The sequence below is a fragment of the Trichosurus vulpecula genome, chromosome 4 (genome assembly GCF_011100635.1).
Source record: "Trichosurus vulpecula isolate mTriVul1 chromosome 4, mTriVul1.pri, whole genome shotgun sequence".
NCBI lineage: Eukaryota > Metazoa > Chordata > Mammalia > Diprotodontia > Phalangeridae > Trichosurus > Trichosurus vulpecula.
In genome coordinates, this window is record NC_050576.1 from 116,411,010 (window position 1) to 116,430,167 (window position 19,158).

Consider the following 19,158-nt stretch of genomic DNA (forward strand, 5'->3'; position numbering starts at 1 on the left):
ATAGGTGAAGGATTAGGAGGTTGTCAAAATCTCTGTAAAAACACAGGAATTTTTAGATGGATCATGAAGCTGTCTTTGTGTGAATTTATTCCATCGTAGAATCTCTTGGAAGGAACCTCAGAGGCCATTTAGTCCAAACTGACCTTTAACAAGAATCTTTTCTACACTATGCCTGACTGGTGGTCATCTGTCCTTTTCTTCAAGAATACCAGTGAAACGAAACGAAACTACCTCTCCAGGTGGTCTATTCCTCTTGTGGATAGCTTTAACTGTATGGGAGGCATTTTTCCTTTCTAATAACAGGTTTAAATTGACCTTTTTATAGCTTACCTTCATTGATCCTAGTTCTCCCTGTTGGACCAGAAACATCTCTTTCACATGACAGTCTTTCAGATACCTGAAGGGCATTTGTCCTTTCTAAGTCTTTTTATCCAGTTTAAATACTCTCAGTTCTTTCACATAACCTTCATATGACATAACTTCTAGACCCATCCCAATCATGGTTGCCTTCCTTTGAACACTTTCCAACTTTTCAGTGTACTTCCTAAAATGTGGTGCTCGGAACATCACAGTGTTCCAGATATTCCAAGGTAGAGTACAAAGGTACTGCATCTCCTCACTTTTGGATATTGTTTCTCTTAATATAGACTTAGATTGCCTCCTCTTCCTCTCTTCCTCTTCCTTCCTTCTTTTTTCTTCTTTCTCCTCCTCCTCCCTAATCCTTTTTCTCCTTTCTTATCCTTTGCCTTCTCCTAACCCCTCCCCCATATTAAAGTTATAGGCCACTAAAACTTTTTTTCTTAGCCAAATTGCTATCTAGCCATACTTCACCATTTTGTACTTGTTCTCAAATTTCTTTTCTTATAATACCATGCTGAAATCATCTGTACTGAAGTAAGGGGAATTTGATTAAAGAAAAAGGAAGTGAGGGGAGTAATTTTGGAATATCTATTACTTAGGAGTAAGACAAGCCTGAGAGGCATATTGTAGTGGGAGACACAGGGAAGCAGGCAGAAAGGGTTGCAGAACGTGAGGTGAGAGGATACTAAAAGCCAACTTTACCTATTTCAGTATTTTGTCTAAGAATTACCCTGAGCCCAGAAAGGGGAGAAGAAGTTCTTATTAATTTTCCTTCCTGTACCAAATGACCTGTCTCAGGACTCTGACTGTAGGCTAATACTATTAGTTTTATAGTTAAGTGATGTTATAGATTAGACAGATGGTTGTGTTATAGATTAGGATCTTAACTACCATTAATCATTTTGTTTCTATGGAAAGATGCAACTCAAGTTCCCAACAAATGAACATCTAGAATGCAAGTCACTTCTAGGTTGAAGGCCTGAAATAATATTGTGGTAATGGAAATGTAAGGGAAGGGCATAATGAGAGAGTCATTATCTAGGAAACATGTTACTGACTGATTGGATATTGGTGTAAAAATGACTTTACTTTTAAGTCTAGGTGACTAAGGCCAATGACCAATATAGAAAAAGCATGAGGTTTGGGATTTGGAGAGTAGGAAGGAGGGAAGAATGATGAGTTAGGCTCATCTTATAGCTACAAAATAATGTATAGGCAAAAATCGGCCAAACAAAATAATCTTATAGTCTTTCAAACACTTAAGAGAAGTGTTATAAGCAGATAGTTACCAATTATCTTTGTTGACAAGGAATAGGAGTGTCATGGTTAATTTTAATCTTATAGATAATCCTGAAGCCTTTATTTTAGCCAGTGGTTTCAATAGTACTTAAATAGATCTATGATCTCTCTTATTAATGTGTATTTTCCCTAAAGTAATGGAGGTGTCAACTCCTCTACACTTTCTTGTGCTGTGTGTTTCTTGCCAGTCTTCCCAGAAACCCTCCAGAAAGCCTCTTTTCAGTGTTCTGGAATGATTACCAATGCAAAACATGAACTGTTCATCTGTAATCTCTAACTAATTACTACATGATGGATCTAGCTCCTTTTCAATCATAGCTTTTACTCCTCTTCTTGTGTTGTAATCATTGTTAGTAATATGTTTTAGCCTTATGCCCATAAGACATGTTTCTCTTTTTTGGTCGCCAATAGTTTTGATTTTTTGGAGACTGTCATTTCATGATCCATAGCTATCCATCTATCATCATTGGAAGAATATTGTTTTTAAGAAGATGGATTCATGTTGGGGGATAGCTCTGGTTTATTGACAGTGTTGTATGTCTTTCCAAATTCAATCCAGCCCTTTTTGTCTACAATGGGCTCTACCCATTGTCTTTCTGAAGTGCCTGTACAAGATAGGTTTACTGATCTAACTCAACAAAATGTTCATTGAACTGCATGTCCTATTCAGGGCACTATACATTCTTCCTCCATTTGGATATCTCTGTGTTTATGTTTAAATTAACCTCATGACTTCCATTGAGGAAGTCTTATAATATTCTGGGACTTGATGCAGTTAGCACAATATAATCCCCCCCAAAAAGATCTGCAAGGTTTCATCATCTATAGAGAATTTCCCTTTCATTCAGATTTTGTTTAAGACATACCTTACATGAGACAAAGGAAAACACCTTTGGCAAGCATTCGTCTTCTTGTTTTATGCCTTCCTTAATATTGATAGGGGATCACTGAACAAAATTATCTCTACCCATGTCAAGTTGTCTTTTTGATCTTAACATATGTGTGGGAAAAACTATTGGTGGAGAGCCTTTAAATTTTTATTCTATAGAATAAAATAATTTTAATAATAAACTAAACAACAGTGAAACTTGTATTCCTTATGCCTGTTAATCAGTTGTATGACTGAAGATGTGGTCTTCAGGAGAAAATTGTTTGCAGAGCCTGTCTTTTCCATTATCATGTTTGTTTAAGGAAACCCTCAATGTACATGTTTATCATTGTCATAGGGGTTTTTGAAGATAGGCATATTACTTGAGAAAATTGGCATATGATTGGTGGTTATTGATGTTTTCTTGATTGCCCTTTTGATAATATGTCTGTAATTTTCTCTATTTAATATCTTTCCCTCTTTCAAATATTCTGAAAATCCTTAATTGCTTTCAAAAGCATTTATTTTTCAATAAAAGTCTTCTTTACATGTTCTTAGTCCAATCTAACTACTTTTTCCAATTCCATTTTCCTTAGTTACTATTTGCACTTTTTCTTGACCGTATCAAAGCTTATGGAGTTAGTCTCTATTTATGGTTCCTCTGTGATAGATGAAAATGGGTGGCATAGTTGTTTTATTTAAAGTCTACGTGTTGTTCTATAAATTTTATTATAAATGTTTTTGAGACAATCTGGCTTATGTCTCACATCAAGCCTTCTTACAACCAGTTTTCTTCTCTGCTATTTTCCTGTCCTCTATACTATTTCGCAAATGAGTTTGTATTATAAACTGGTTTTGCACTTGGCTGTTTCATAGCAAAGAAATCATATGTTTACTGTCCGAGAAAGTGTCAAGGTTCTTTTGTCCTCTTTGGTGTGACACCTTATATCAGTTTAGCTTCTGTAAGAAGTGGTAGTAATGAGTGTCACTGCCTTTTCCTTTATCTGTTTCCCACTTCCCCCATTTTCTAGCACTAAAAACTTATTTGACTAGATCATGTTGAAGGTATGGTAATTATCTACATGCCATCTTCCCATTCTTCTTGTTTACCTTTTGTTCTAACTGGTAGTTGAATTACATGCTGACAGTAGATTCCGAAATGGCTCCCTTATTGATAACCACTTGACTTCTGTTAAAATGTAGGCAGTTTCATTAAAAAAATTTTTTTGTGATGTTATTCAGCATAATAGAAAGAAGTACATTTGCCAAAGCTGTTTGCCACTGTCATGAAGTCTATCAGAGAATCCAAGCGGAATAAGGATTCCCTATAGATAAAGGCACCTACAGATGCCTTTACAAGGATTACAGTTACATGATGCCCTGGAACATCTCAAAGTCTCCTAAGCAAGATCTATAATTACTCAGGATAGTTCAGTTCAAGTATCATCTTCTATACAAGGCCCTTTCTGATTCTCCAAGCTGCTAATGACTTCCCTCACAAATTATTTTGTATTATTTTGTTTATACTTATAGATGTACATGTCTCCTCCAATAGAATATAAGCTTTTTTGGGGCAAGGATTATTTCATTTTTTTTATCCCACTCATTTAGAACACTTGACACTTAATAAATGCTTCTTGATCAATTAATTCATTCAGCCTAACTCTAAACACTGGAAAAATCAACTGTTATGGAGAATATCTCTTGTCCAGACTATTATATGCAGTTGGATGAACAAACTAAAGAGCTTGTCTATCAATAATATAACTCAGAGAGACATGGCAGATGGATAGTAAACTGGGTCCAGAATTGAGTAAGAGGAAGAGAACAGACAGAAATATATTTGGGAAACAGAAGTGACATTGTTATTGGAGCATACTACACACCACCTGGACAGAAAGAGGAATTAGGTGAGGAGTGTGGAAAATAAATCATAAACCTGGACTGAAGGCACGATAGAGTAATGATTGGGTACTTCCATTATCCAGACACCCATTAGAGCTCTCTGCCCAATGCAGGCCAGCTAATAGTTTTTTGGCTTGCTTTAATGATGATTTCATCCTTTAAAAAAGTGGAGGAAAGCAATGAGAGGAACTGCTATTTTGGATTTCATTCTAACCAACAAGGAGGAACTGGTTGCTGGGGTGGAAATAATGGGAACCACAAAGGCAAATGACTTTTCCATCTTAGATTTGCGCTAGAGAAGGAGAGGAAAGCTGGGCATAGTCTAGTATATCCTTGATGTGGGAAGAAAAGATTTAAAAGCATTCAGATAAATGTGAAGATCCAATGGACTAGTGTTTTCTTGGAGAAGTCAGCCAAAGGAGGCACAGGAAATTCTCAGGAATGAAATTCTAAAGACACAGACACGGTTTCATTGAGGAGGAACTTAGGTGTATTGTTTAAAATGATTTTAAAGGCTGCATAGAGAATTAATTAAGCAACTTAGGTTTAAAAACAGATAAGATTGAAGCAATGGCAAGTTATAGAAGATGAATTTTTTATATGTGGTGTGGTCCTGTAAGAATGGTATCAAAAGTCTAAAGCCAAGAATGGGTGGGACTGATGACGAAAATTGAGAACAATAAAAATCTTTATTTTTTTCTTTTTGTTATATTGGAGAAAAGAGTAGGATTAAAAATTACTTTTTGGGGGAGAATGAGTTGATGATAATGGAATGAGAGCTATTTAGTTCTTCTCTTTTGCTTTTCTTTACCAACAAAAATGAACTTTAGACTACAAATGAATAAAAGTGGCTGATAGGGAATCAAGATCCTATAATAAGTAGGAAGATGCTAAGAGAATATTTAGCTGTCCTTGATAAGTCCATGTCATTAGGTCCAGGTGTCCCGTAGGAAATAACTGGTGGAAGTATTTGTGGAAATGAGCATAAATTATAAGCTTCCATAACTTTCAGTGATCTTTGAAAAGTCATGTAGAATAAGAGGGATATCTCAAGTACTGTAGGATTAGAGAATATCCTAGTCTCCCTTTTCTTGATTCTGACAAAATCGTAGGCCTCTGGTGATTGGATCATAGTTTCCAGGGATTTTCGTGAAATGTCTGATTATTAAGGAGAGGCAGCCATCATTGTGTGTGAGTTCATTGAGTCTATGAAAGTCCCTAATGTAGCATAACTAAGTTTAAGCACAAAGGAGACCTTGATAGTATTTGACATTGCTCACTATTCTCTCTTTGTTGATATTCTCACATGTTTTCTCTAGAGATATCACACCCTCCTTGTTGTTTTCCTACCTCTCTAACAATTCCTTCTCTGTGTCTTTGATTGGCTCATAGTCTTCTTTCCAGCACCTTTACAGTATGTTTTCACCCAAATTCTGCCATGAGTCCTGTTTTTCTTTTCTCCTTCTTCCTTGGAGTCTCATTTACTCCCCAAGCTTCAGGTATTGCTCTGATGCAGATGACTAGTGAGTCTAAGTCTTTGGTCTTGACTAGACTTCCTAGTTCCAAACTGTTATCTCAGGCTGTCAACAGGACATTGCTACCTGCATGGATGGAATTTAAACTCTTTATGTCCATCATCATCCTTATCATCATCTTATATGTAATGCATCTAATAGTCTTGTTATACATAATGCATATAATGAATCTATATGTAGTGCATATGATGGTGATAAATAATTGAGATTATCTTTCCTTCAGAACTTTTCTCCTCATTTCACTGTTCCTGTCAATATCGCTACCGTTTTACCCATTCCCTCAATTTTGAAACTTGTTTTTGATTCTTCCTGTCTGTTGAATCCAGTTACTAAGTCCTTTTTCATTCTATCACTATAGTTATCTCTCTTATCCCTTCTTCTTATTCCCATTTTTGCCACTCTAGTCTAGGCCCTTTTTACTGCTCTGACTGATTGGCAGTAGCATCCTAACAGGTCTTCCTGTCTCTGCTCTCTTCTCACTCTAAAACTATCTTTCCTACTCCTGCTAGTTATCTTCTTTATAATTTTTCTGTTCAAGACTGTTCTGTGGTTTCCCACTGCTTTTGCCTGGCGTTCAAAGGCTTCGACAATTAGGCGTTACCTTACCTTCCCATCCTTACCTTAAACTGTTACCTTGTAAGCCCTTTATGTTCCAACTATACCGGGCTGTATCCTATCAGTCACACATGTCCTTTATTTTCCTTCCTCCATCTCCTTGCGTCTGTTATTTGCTATGCCTAGAATATCCCTTCTCCATACTTTCCTTGACCTGTTGAATTCTTACGCATCTTTTTGAAGTCCACCTCCAATTCAGCATTCTTTATAAAGCCTTACCGAATACCCTTTTATCCTTCAGACTTCATTTAACATTTTGCTTGCATCCTTCTCATGTGCTTTTCCTGTATTATTTTCTACTGTAATCAGTTATGTATGTGTCCCAGTTCCCTAATATATTATAAGCTCCATGAGAACAGAACCTGTGTCTTATCTAACCTCAGTGTCTAGTACAGCTGCCTATACACAGTAGGTGCTTAACAAATGTTCCTTGAATTTTCTCATTGGATTTCATTAGCCTCTGATAGAATGCTAATGAGTAATACCTTGCTGAATAATAGCCCCTGATTAAGAGTTGTCTATAGTTTTCCCAAATTGGAAAATAAACTAGAATTCTGGTCTAATATGTCTATGTGACTACATTAAATCTAACATCTTGAAGGTGTCCCTCCATCAACTGAAGAACAAATGTCTCGTCAAAAAATAATGCAGCCACAGTAGGTGACTAAAGGGATAAATAACTTTCAGAAATTTTGAAAACCTAGTAGTATTTAGTATGTGCTCTCTCAGCATTAGAAGGTCACCTTGTAAATATATGTTAATTTTGAAGGTGTAATTGACCTTTGGAATTTTAATACCAACTTTTTTTGTGTTTAGAGGTTGGAGCAATTACGGAAGAAACCGAAGCCTGTGATTGGTGGAGCTTGGGTGCTGTCCTCTTTGAACTTCTCACTGGCAAGGTAAGCTATGAGTGACTCAGGCTATCTAACATATTTTACCCAGGTAAAATCCTAATTTCAAAAGATCTAGAATTCTAGCCCTTGGTAGTAATTTTTAGATTTGGAGTACACTTAAAAAAGACTTTGTATTAGGAGCAAATAGAGAAATATTACATTTTTCTTGGCACCCAAGTGTATTGTAGATCCAAAATTTGAAAAAAAATTGTATCATGTGTAATACAGTAATAGTAAACTCCTGGTCATAACAATAACTGATATGAAATACTGTGATGTGTGTTAAAAATTATTAACAAACATTAAAACAAAATTCCCTGAATTTTCCATTGCATATAATTATACTATTTAGTTGCTAATTCACTTGTAAGTCTTAATATAGTACATTATGATAGTGTTTTAGAATTTTAAATATTGTGACCTAAAAATCAGGAAATACCCATCTTTAAGAAATTATTATATAATCACATTTATAAGTAAAGATTTATTTTTTATGTTTTATAAGTAAAGATTAATTTTTCTTAAATTTTTTCATCTCCTTTAGTTTAAGGTAGGTGTCTATACTCTCTCAGCTCAATAACTTAAGCATGATGCTTAAGATAAATAGATTTTTAAAAGATGCTATATAAACATGCCTTCTGGAAAGAAGACAGAGGAAATGAACAACCTTACCTTTGTCAAATACTAGTGCATCTTGCTAAGCAAAAAGGATTATGATATTCAATTAAATCAAATTTTAAAAATTTTTCTTTCCCCCCAATGATATATTTATTTTTAGTTTTCAACATTCACTTCCTTAAGATTTTGAGTTCTAAAATTTCTAATCTGATATAGGCTATAAATATCCGTTCATATTAAAAATGTTTTCATGTTAGTTATGTTGTAAAGAAGAATTAGAACCAGTGGGAGAAACCTTGAGAAAGAAGAAGCAACAACAACAAAAAAAGAGCAAATAATACGCTTCCATCTTCATTCAGACTTCATTGTTCTTTCTGTGGATGTGGAAGCGATTTCCATCATGAGTCTTTGGGGGTCGTCTTAGATTGTTGCATTGCTGACAGGAGCTAAGTCTATCAAAATTAGTCATTGCATAATGTACTGTATTCTCCTGCTTTTACTCACTTCACTCAGAGGCAGTTCATGGAAGTCTTTCCAGGTTTTTCTGAAGCCTGCCTGCTCATCATTTCTTATAGCACAATAGTATTCCATTACATTCATATACCACAACTTGTTCAGCCATTCCCCAATTGGGGGGCATCCCCTCAACTTCCAGTTTTTGGCCACCACAAAAAGAGCTGCTATAAATAAAAAATTATACATTCTTAAGCAGGTTCCATATAGTTTTTGTGTAGAAGACAGAACATAGGCAACAAGGTGGTGCCATGGATAGTGTACCAGGTTTGGAGCCAAGAAGACCTGAGTTCAAATCTAGCCTCAGACACTTCCTAGCTGTTTGACGCTGGGCAAGTCACTTAACCTATATTTGCCTCAGTTTCTTCATCTGTAAAATGGGAATAATAATAGCACGTACCTCCCAGGGTCATTGCGAGGATCAAATTAGATAATAATCGTAGAGTTCTTGGCACAATGCCTGGCACATAGTAAGTGCTATATAAATGTTAGCTATTATCATTGCTAATGTCATTATTATTATTATTAATCCATGATGATATGGTTAGAGAAAACATGAGAGATTTGGAAACCTAATATAAATTAATATAGTGGCAAGAAAATATTTCTAGGAGAATTTTAAATAGGAATGTGTTAAAGTAGCACTGGGTTTGCGTATTCTAAAGGAGTGCTTCCCTTTCCATTTAGCAAATTTCGAAGTTAGAAATTCTCTTAACCTATATTCCTATGTCTGAACTATTTAGGTGATGCCATATAGATTATAGTGCATTCACTTAGTGTGCCTGCCATGCCTTCTGTGCTTGTCTGTCCATGAGTGCCAGGGTATGGTAGACGATGATGTGATGTGTGATAAATGTCCCTGATTGGTTGTTTCAGACTCTGGCTGAGTGCCATCCTGCAGGGATAAATACTCACACTGCTTTGAACTTGCCAGAGTGTATCTCTGAAGAGGCTCGCTCACTCATTCAACAGGTAATTTAATTGACTTATATGACCACGTATATCAAGTATGCAAATTAGCACAATACCATAGTCTCCTGGAACCTAAAATAAATTAGTAACTTCAAATGCAAACTCTCACATTTGTACTCTTCTGCTTTAAGTTCCTGCTGTTACCATGATGCTGGTAAAAGTGGAGAAAGTCAGTAAAAACTTGAGAATTGCTTGTCATCACACAAACACTCACTGCACACAGTGTTGTGAAAGTTTTGGTACAATTTTGAGACACCTTTCATATGTGTATACATGCATATGCATACACATGCATGTTCTTTTATGTCTGCACGACAGATGTGTATGTTTATTGCATATATGCATATATGTACACATGTGTATGCACATATGCATCATGTATGTGTACACACTATATGCATGTGTATATATACATACATATGTGACTATGTTAATAAATATTTCATATACCTATGCATATATACAAAAACTTAGAGTTATGTTTCCTAAAAGGTCTTTAATTCTAGTATTCCTCAAGTTAATAAAAGTTCTTTGAGGTTAAGCCCTTTTGTATTTTTGTATTCCCAGCATCTAGCATGGTCTTTTGTACATTGGAGGTATTTAATAAACATTTGGGAACATATTTTTGGTATTGTTTATTAGTTCACAGCATGTCAGGGGTTGCTTTCTTATAGCTATTACATTTTGCAGAAGTATTATCAGTGACTGGCTTTTGACTTTTAATTCTTTTCTAGGGCACAATGGCAATTTGTGGGATCATAGATGACCTGTAGGATTAGAGTTAGAAGGGGATCTTAGAGATCCTCTTTTCTAGCCCCTTTACATAAGAAGCCACTGAGGCTCAGAGAGCTCATGTGACTTGCCCCAGGTCCTACAGAGATTGGGAGAGCTAAGAGCTGAACCTACACCTCTTGGTATTTGGTCCAGAATAATTTCCCCTGTGCCATACTAACTTCTCAGTACAAATGGAGACTTTCACCTAGTTAGAGAACTCCTTTAGATCTCCCTCACTGTTTGCACCTGGAAATTGGTATCATATGGCATGAAGTAGATCATTACTGTTCAGTACCTCACAGGCAGATTTGGATATCACTGTCTGAACCTTAGTAACTGTGGAATTCTCAATGATTTCATGAAGTGAGCAAAAAATTAAATTGCAATATATACTCTTGTCTTCAGTTGACTAGTGGTCCTTGCTGAGGAGTATTGAGGGTTGCTAGTAGTGTTTTATGTTGGACTTTCTGCACTACAACCCATGTACTGTGGTTCCACCAAATCAGAAGACTCTATCGATTCTTGGGGACTTATGCTAACATGAAAAATAGAAAAGGAGAGGTCACTTGAAAAAGAAAAAAAAACTTTTTTTGGGAGGAAATGCTTAAGGAAGAGGATTCCCTCCCAAGCTTTGAGAGAAATAAACAAAAACAGTCTGGTTAGAAAATTTAAGATGAAACTATCCACAGTTCTTCACGAGTTCCTTGTGTGGTAAGTTAAAAAAATAGTTGAAACATTCCCTATAGTGAAAGAATAAGATATCTTTTAGTGAAGTCTTTGACAGAATCTGTTGTGCTACTTCCTATCTTGGAAGATATGAGAGAGATATTCTAGACAATAGTATCATGAGGCATATTCAGAGCTAGTTGGATGTCTGGACCCACAATATAATCTTTGATAGATTAATGTCAGCTTGGAAGGAGGCTTCAGTGGAGTGCTGCAGGGATTGGTGATTGTAACAACAATCTTGCTAGCAGCTACTGTGGCTGTGTAAGACCAACAACAACCAGCACATGGAGGGCTGCCAACACAGGTTCTTTGATCTGCTTTTCTGAGGAAAGCAACTTTAAGGGGTTAACAATCTCAGTCATATATCAATCACTTAGTTCAGGAGGAAAAGATCAGCCCCCTGAACTTCAAGGCAAATGCAAACAGAAATTACAAATATCAACACACAGACCTTGTCTGATCAAATCACAATACATAGTTACCACAGAGAAGAACCAATGGGTCTGGGTTAGCAAAGCTGGGGCGGGGGGTAGGTTCAACAGCTTGCCCAGAGTCTGTCACCCACATTCTTGAAGTGAGTGTACCCTGAAAAGTCAAACACCAAGCTTCCCTCAATTATATCCTGTTCAGAACCCTGAGGGCTCTGACCTTACCCAGTCTGGGTGTGTGAAAGTTCCCCATCCCCTGTATCACACCATATACAAGTCAGTGACTCCTAATTGCCTTAGTGCTGAGAAATAGCCAAGAAATACTCCAAGACAAAGACAGCAAAAGGTTAATCTTAGCATCCCAAAAGGGAAGAACAGGGAAAAGTCTGATTGCCTTAACAGTAATTGGGCTTGTAATTATATTGCTACATATAGATACACATAACAAAAAGGTTGGAAGATCAGATCTTTAAGTTAGTAAACCAGAGTTCTTTAATTTTCCTACCCAAGGAAACGTTATTGGTAAAAGGAAAAGGAGTATCTTGGCATGATTGGTAATTTGTCATTTTCCTCTTCTGCTTTCTCATAGGCTGCAGAGTTCACAAAAAACATCATAGAATAGTTCATAGGGATATGATTATTCTGCTTTAAGGAAAATTGCACCCATTTGATTCTTGTGGTACCCAGCTTCCAGCAACAATAATTTTCTTGGAGCTTGTTTTCTTGGAGAATATCTGGTGTGCCATAACCAATCAAGTTTGGTCAATAAAGTAAATGTCATTAATATGAGCATAGTTAACACATTTTCCATCCAATTAAGAAAAACCCCAGAATTCTCCTTTTATATTCATCCCATTATTTAGGATTGTGTGCTTAAGTTTGTATTTCATTTAAATTATGCTATACTTTTGAGGCAAGTAGGTGACCCAGTGGATACAACATTGGACTTGCCATTAGGAGGACCTTGGTTCAGATTCTGCCTCATAAAACTTTTCAGCTGTGTGATTTCTGGGCAAGTCACTTCACTTCTCTCTGCCTCAGTTTCCTCATCTGTAAAGTGGGGATAATAACGGCACCCACCTTCTAGGATTCTTATGAGGCTCAAATGAGAAGATATGTGTAAGATGCTATACAAATGCTAGTGATGGCGATGATGATAAAAGATGTATGTAAAGGATACCTCATTCCTTACTGGCTGTTGTCTCTAAACTTCAAAAGAAGGCAGCTTAGTCTGCCTCACATCAGCCACTAACTGAAAAATATTCTTGAGATATAGAACTTGCAACTTTTTTTTTCTAATTTAAATTTATTTATTTAACATATTTGGTTTTCAACACTGATTTTCACAACAGTTTGGATTACAAATTTTCTCCCCATTTCTACCCTCCCCCCCACTCCAAGATGGCATATATTCTGGTTGCCCTGTTCCCCAGTCAGCCCTCCCCTCTATCACCCCCCTCCCCTCTCATCCCCTTTTCCCTTCCTTTCTTGTAGGGCAAGATAAATTTCTACGCCCCATTGCCTGTGTATCTTATTTTTTAGTTGCATGCAAAAACTTTTTTTTGAACATCTGTTTTTAAAACTTTGAGTTCCAAATTCTCTCCCCTCTTCCCTTCCCACCCACCCTCCTTAAGAAGTCGAGCAATTCGACCTAGACCACACGTGTATCATTATGTATAACCCTTCCACAATACTCATGTTGTGAAAGGCTAACTACATTTTGCTCCTTCCCAACCCATCCCGCTTTATTGAATTTTCTCCCTTGACCCTGTCCCCTTTCCAAAGTGTTTGTTTTGATTACCCCCACCCCCATCTGCCCTCCCCTCCATCATCCCCCCCCTTTTATTTTTTTTTTATCCTCCTCCCTCTTCTTTCCTGTGGGGTAAGATACCCAACTGAGTGTGTATGGTATTCCCTCTTCAGGCCAAATCTGATGAGAGCAAGGTTCACTCATTCCCCCCTCACCTGCCCTCTCCCCTCCTCCCACAGAGCTGCTTCCTCTTGCCACCTTTATGCGAGATAATCCACCCCATTCTATCTTTCCCTATCTCCCTCTCTCAGTATGTTGCTCTCTCATCCCTTAATTTCATTTTATTTCTTTTAGATATCTTCTCTTCATCTTCAACTCACCCTGTGTCTACTCTCTCTCTTTTACATATATATATATATATATATACACATATGTATATATACATACACACACACATACATATACACATAGATATATACATACATACACATTCACTTATATATATATATACATAAACATATATATATATATATGTATACACACACACACATATATATGCATATTCCCTTCATCTACCCTAATACTGAGGTCTCATGAATCATACACATCATCTTTCCATGTAGGAATGTAAACAAAACAGTTCAACTTTAGTAAGTCCCTTGCAATTTCTGTTTCTTGATTACCTTTTCATGCTTCTCTTGATTCTTGTGTTTGAAAGTCAAATTTTCTATTCAGTTCTGGTCTTTTCACTGAGAAAGCTTGAAAGTCCTCTATTTTATTGAAAGTCCATATTTTGCCTTGGAACATGATACTCAGTTTTGCTGGGTAGGTGATTCTTGGTTTTAATCCTAGCTCCATTGACCTCCGGAATATCGCATTCCAAGCCCTTCGATCTCTTAATGTAGAAGCTGCCAGATCTTGGGTTATTCTGATTGGGTTTCCACAGTACTCAAATTGTTTCTTTCTGGCTGCTTAAAGTATTTTCTCCTTGATCTGGGAGCTCTGGAATTTGGTGACAATATTCCTAGGAGATTTCTTTTTGGGATCTATTTGAGGAGGCGATCGATGGATTCTTTCAATTTCTATTTTGCCCTGTGGCTCTAGAATATCAGGGCAATTCGCCTTGATAATTTCCTGAAAGATGGTATCTAGGCTCTTTTTTTGATCATGGCTTTCAGGTAGTCCAATAATTTTTAAATTATCTCTCCTGGATCTATTTTCCAGGTCAGTGGTTTTTCCAACGAGATATTTCACATTGTCTTCCATTTTTTCATTCCTTTGGGTCTGCTTTATAATATCCTGATTTCTCATCAAGTCACTAGCTTCCACTTGCTCCAATCTAATTTTTAAAGTAGTATTTTCTTCAGTGGTCTTTTGGACCTCCTTTTCCATTTGGCTAATTCTGCCTTTCAAGGCATTCTTCTCCTCATTGGCTTTTTGGAGGTCTTTTACCATTTGAGTTAGTCTGTTTTTTAAGGTGTTGTTTTCTCCAGTGTATTTTTCAGTATTTTTTGGGTCTCCTTTAGCAAATCATTGACTTGTTTTTCATGGTTTTCTCGCATCCTTCTCATTTCTCTTCCCAATTTTTCCTCTACTTCTCTAACTTGCTTTTCCAAATCCTTTTTGAGCTCTTCCATGGCCTGGGACCAGTTCATGTTTTTCTTGGAGGCTTTTGGTGTAGGCTCTTGCACTTTATTGACTTCTTTAGGCTGTATGTTTTGGTCTTCTTTGTCAGCAAAGAAAGAATGCAAAGTCTGAGACTGAATCTCGGTGCGTTTTCGCTGCCTGGCCATATTCCCAGCCAACTAACTTGACCTTTGAGTTTTTCAGTGGGGTATGACTGCTTGTAGACTACAGAGTTCTATGTTCCACGTTTGGGAGGGAGGTGCCAGCTCTGCCACACCAGCACTGCTCCTTCCCCAACCCCCAACCTGAACTGGGCTTAGATCTTCAGCAGGCTGTGCACCCCTGCTCTGATCCGCCACTTAATTCCTCCCACCAGGTGGGCCTGGAGCCGGAAGTAACAACAGCTGTAGCTGCCCCACCTTCACTGCCCCCGGGGCTGGAAGCGGAGAACTCCTTCTACTCCCGCAGCTTTTCCCACTAACCTTCTCCGCAGTCTTTGGTGTTTGTGGGTCGAGGGGTCTGGTAACTGCCGCAGCTCACTGATCCAGGGTGCTAGGGCCCCCTCCGCCCGGCTTCTGGTCTGGATGTTCCACGCCGCTCAGGCTGGGCTCTGCTCCACTCCGTTCCCAGCTCCCAGCTCCGTGTGGGATAGACCTTCCCCAGAGACCATCCAGGCTGTCCTGGGCTGGAGCCCTGCTTCCCTCTGCTGTTCTGTGGGTTCTGCCGTTCTAGAATTGGTTCAGAGCCATTTTTTATAGGTTTTTGGAAGGGCTCGGTAGGGAGCTCATTCCAGTCCCTGCTTACCAGCCACCATCTTGGCTCCGCCTAGAACTTGCAACTTAACACGATCTCTCTTGAGAAGATCTCTCTTGGAAGAAGCTGGATGTGCTGTATAAATAACTCTACTTTGACGGTATCAGTTTATACCAACAAATAGCAGAATCATCCCACTCCCCAAAGTGACTTCATTTAGTGAGAGTCAAATGTGAGTCTTAATTTGTATTGTGATATTTGGAGACACAGTCCTGTAGAGAGGTGATAGAAACACTTCATAAAATAAACTATTTATATTTTTCAGTTTTCTGTTGTTTGAAAGTTGACTTTTCATAGTCAGAAATGTAATTTAACAGTATAACAAGTCCTTATCAATGTGTTTGCAGTGTTAGCTTTGTGTTAAGATGCCTGATGCCTTCTGTAATTTTGAAATCGGTAAGAATGAGTAGTCTGATTTGGAAAATAAGTGAGATATATTTTGGATGTTCTTACAGTATGAAAAGTATAATTTTGAAAGGTTTTTAGCACTTCTTCAGCAGCTTTCTCCCAAATCTGGATGAAATTCAGAATTTGTTGAAACAATTTTTGTTGTCCTTTCTTATAGAAATTCTTGGAGAAAAATTAGCTTCACTCTAGCTGATTGTGACTATGGAGTATTTGCTTTAGTTCATTAGATACTTATAAGCCTACTGTGTCTATAGCACCATTCTCAGTTCTAGGGGAGAGAGTGTTTAGATAAGATGTGTTTCCTGCCCTCACGGAGCCCATAGCTTTCTAGTGAGCTGTGATGAATGTATAGATAACTAGAACACTTAAGCTCATTAGAGACGTGCAGAACAAAGTACAAAAAGAAACCTAACCAGGGGCAGGTCTTTACTAACTCCAGAGATAAGGGAAGGCTTTTCAGAAGAGGTGGTGTTTGAATTGTGCTTAAGTGTGGGTTACAGTTGGAGAGCTAATGACGGGAAGGAGAGCAGACAAGCATAGGAAATAGCCTGAGCAAAGGCACGTGGACAGGAAGGCAGGGGGCATGACGTAGACAGAGAGGAGTGAGGTAAGCTGAGACAGGTAGGATGACAGCAGGTTGTGAGGCCTTGAATGCCAAGCAAAGGACATCAAACTTTGCTCAGTAGGGAGGCCTTCAATATTTCTGAGCAGAGGAGTACCCTGACTAGCCCTATATGTAAGGAATATTAGTCTGGCAATGGTATAAAGAACAGATTAGAGGATGGAAAGTGTGGAGATGGGAAGACCTATTAGGGGGTTAATGAGGTAGTCAAACAAGGAGAATAATTAGGACATGTACTAGTTTGGTGGCAGTAGGAATAGTTATGTCAACATTAAGAAGGGTTTCCTGTGTGCCAGGCACTTGGCTAAGTTCTGGGGATACAAATAAAAGGAAAAAGAAAGATAGTCCCTGCCTTCAAAGAAGGAGGGAAGAAGGGAAGGAATTTTATATGGTGCTGCCTACTGTGTTCCAGGCACTGTGCTAAGTGCTTTTTACAAATAATCTCATTTGACCAAGTAGCTTATATCCTCATGGGAGAGGATAACATATACAGGGAGATGAAAAGTGAGGGAATGGGTGGAGGAAGGTACTCGGATGGGGAAATGGAGGACAAGTCTGGAGAGTCAGGAGTAGAGCTGGGAGAAGAGTGAAGGAATGAGTATGGGACTGACCTGGGCATTTCCTCAAAATGGAAGTTCTATGAGGAGCTCCCCAACAGGAAGTCATGAATGTAAGGACATAGGGATCTTCCAAGGTGATAAGGCTGCTAGAGCTTGGAAACTTCTGGGGAATCAGGAGCAAAGACAGGAGAGAAGTGAAGGAGTGAGAAATGAGAAGAAAATGTATGTGAGAGATTGTGGAGGTAGAATTAATAGAACTTGGAAAGTGATTTGATTTAAGAAGTGAAGGAGAGAGGAATCAAAAATAACCCCACGTTTTCAAACATGTGGGACCAGTTAATGATGGTACCACTGAGAGAAATAATGAAGTTAGGTTAAGGAGCAGGTTTAGGATAAGAAAGAATAAACGTGATTTTGGATGTGCGAGATTTTGAGGTCCTGATGTGATGTCTAGATTTAGATTCTGTTCTCTAGTCAATTGGAAATGTGGGCCTGGAACAAAGAAGAGTGTTCAAGACTGATGGTATAGCTTTTGGAGTCATTTGAGCAGAAGTTGTAATTGAAGCCACAAATGAGTGATTATAAAGGAATAGAGCATAGAAAGAGAAGAAGAGGACAAAAATGAGACCTTGAAGAACACATACCTTAAGGGGTCAAGAAGCAGACAAGAGGTCAGTGAAGGAGAGAGAAAAAAATAATTAAAGAAGGTGAAAAGAACTGGGAAGGTGCCAGTTTCATGCCAAGAAAGAAAGCATTATCCAGAAGGGAGTGGATGATCAGCAGTTTCAAATGCTACAGTAAGGATGCTACACAGGATGAAGACTGAAAAAAGGCCATTGGATTTGGAGATGAGTAGAATATTGGTGACCTTTGAAAGAATTGTTTTAATGGCGTAATGAGACTAAAGTTAATTTGCAAGGGCTTAAGCAAAATTGGAGAAGGTGGAACCACTTGTTGTAGGGAGCTTTCTTCCAGTTTAATGGAGAGAGATGGGGTGGTATCAAACTACGGTAAAAGGATCAAAAGGAGATTGTTTTTGATAGTTTGGGGGCTATCTGAGCATGTTTGTAGGCAGGTAGGAAGAAGCAAGTAGACAGACAAAGGCAGAAAGATGCCTAAGAGAATGATTGCTGTAACAAGGTCCTGAAGAAGGCAAGAGGAGATGGGATCAAACACACAGTAGAGAGATTAGCCTTTATAAAGAATGAATTCCTTTTCCAATGTGACCATAGAGAAGGAAGAGAGAGAGTGGTTTATGTTGCTGGGAAATGTTTAGGATTTAATGGAAGGGAGTTGAAGGAACTCCCTTTGAGTAACCTCAGTTTATTAGGAGGAGATTGAAGGCTAGATCACCTGCTGTATAGTAAATGTAGGGGATAGTGTTCTGGTTGGGGGTTTGAGGAAAGAAGAGTTTGAAAAGTTATTTTAGGAGAGAGATAGAGAGGCCGTAATAAAGCCACAGGGAGAAACTTTCATAAATTTCTAGTGAGTATTATCAATTATTTTGTAACTTTGTCCATTGACACTGAAGCTTAGAAGTCACAATGGAGAAATTATAAGATTTCTCTAGGGAAGCTGTGTGATACAATGAAAAGAATGCTAGCTTTGGGGTTAGAAGGACTGGCTTTGAGTCTTGCCTCTTTCACACACTGCCTTCATGGCCTAGGACAAGTCATTTACTCTCTTGGGTCTCAGTTTCTCCATCTATAAAATGAACAGATTGGACTAGATGACTCCTAGAGGTGCCTTATCTTTTAAATCTATGATCTTATGATTACTCAGGGTTGAAGTTTGGCAGATTGGGAGCAGAATACTGGGAGAGAGGTGAGATATTCTTTGCTAGTGTCTAGTAGAACATTAAATTTTCACG

At 38.0% G+C, this 19,158-nt stretch overlaps 1 protein-coding gene across 2 annotated transcripts in view; it reads left to right on the plus strand.

Moving 5' to 3' along the window:
* RPS6KC1 (ribosomal protein S6 kinase C1) overlaps positions 1-19,158 on the plus strand; it is a 214,433-nt gene that overhangs the window by 192,681 nt on the left and 2,594 nt on the right. For both annotated transcript variants that reach the window (XM_036756298.1, XM_036756299.1), the window contains 2 exons: positions 7,399-7,481; positions 9,483-9,578. In XM_036756298.1, coding sequence (XP_036612193.1) covers positions 7,399-7,481; positions 9,483-9,578 — 179 coding nt within the window. The remainder of the gene's footprint in view (positions 1-7,398; positions 7,482-9,482; positions 9,579-19,158) is intronic.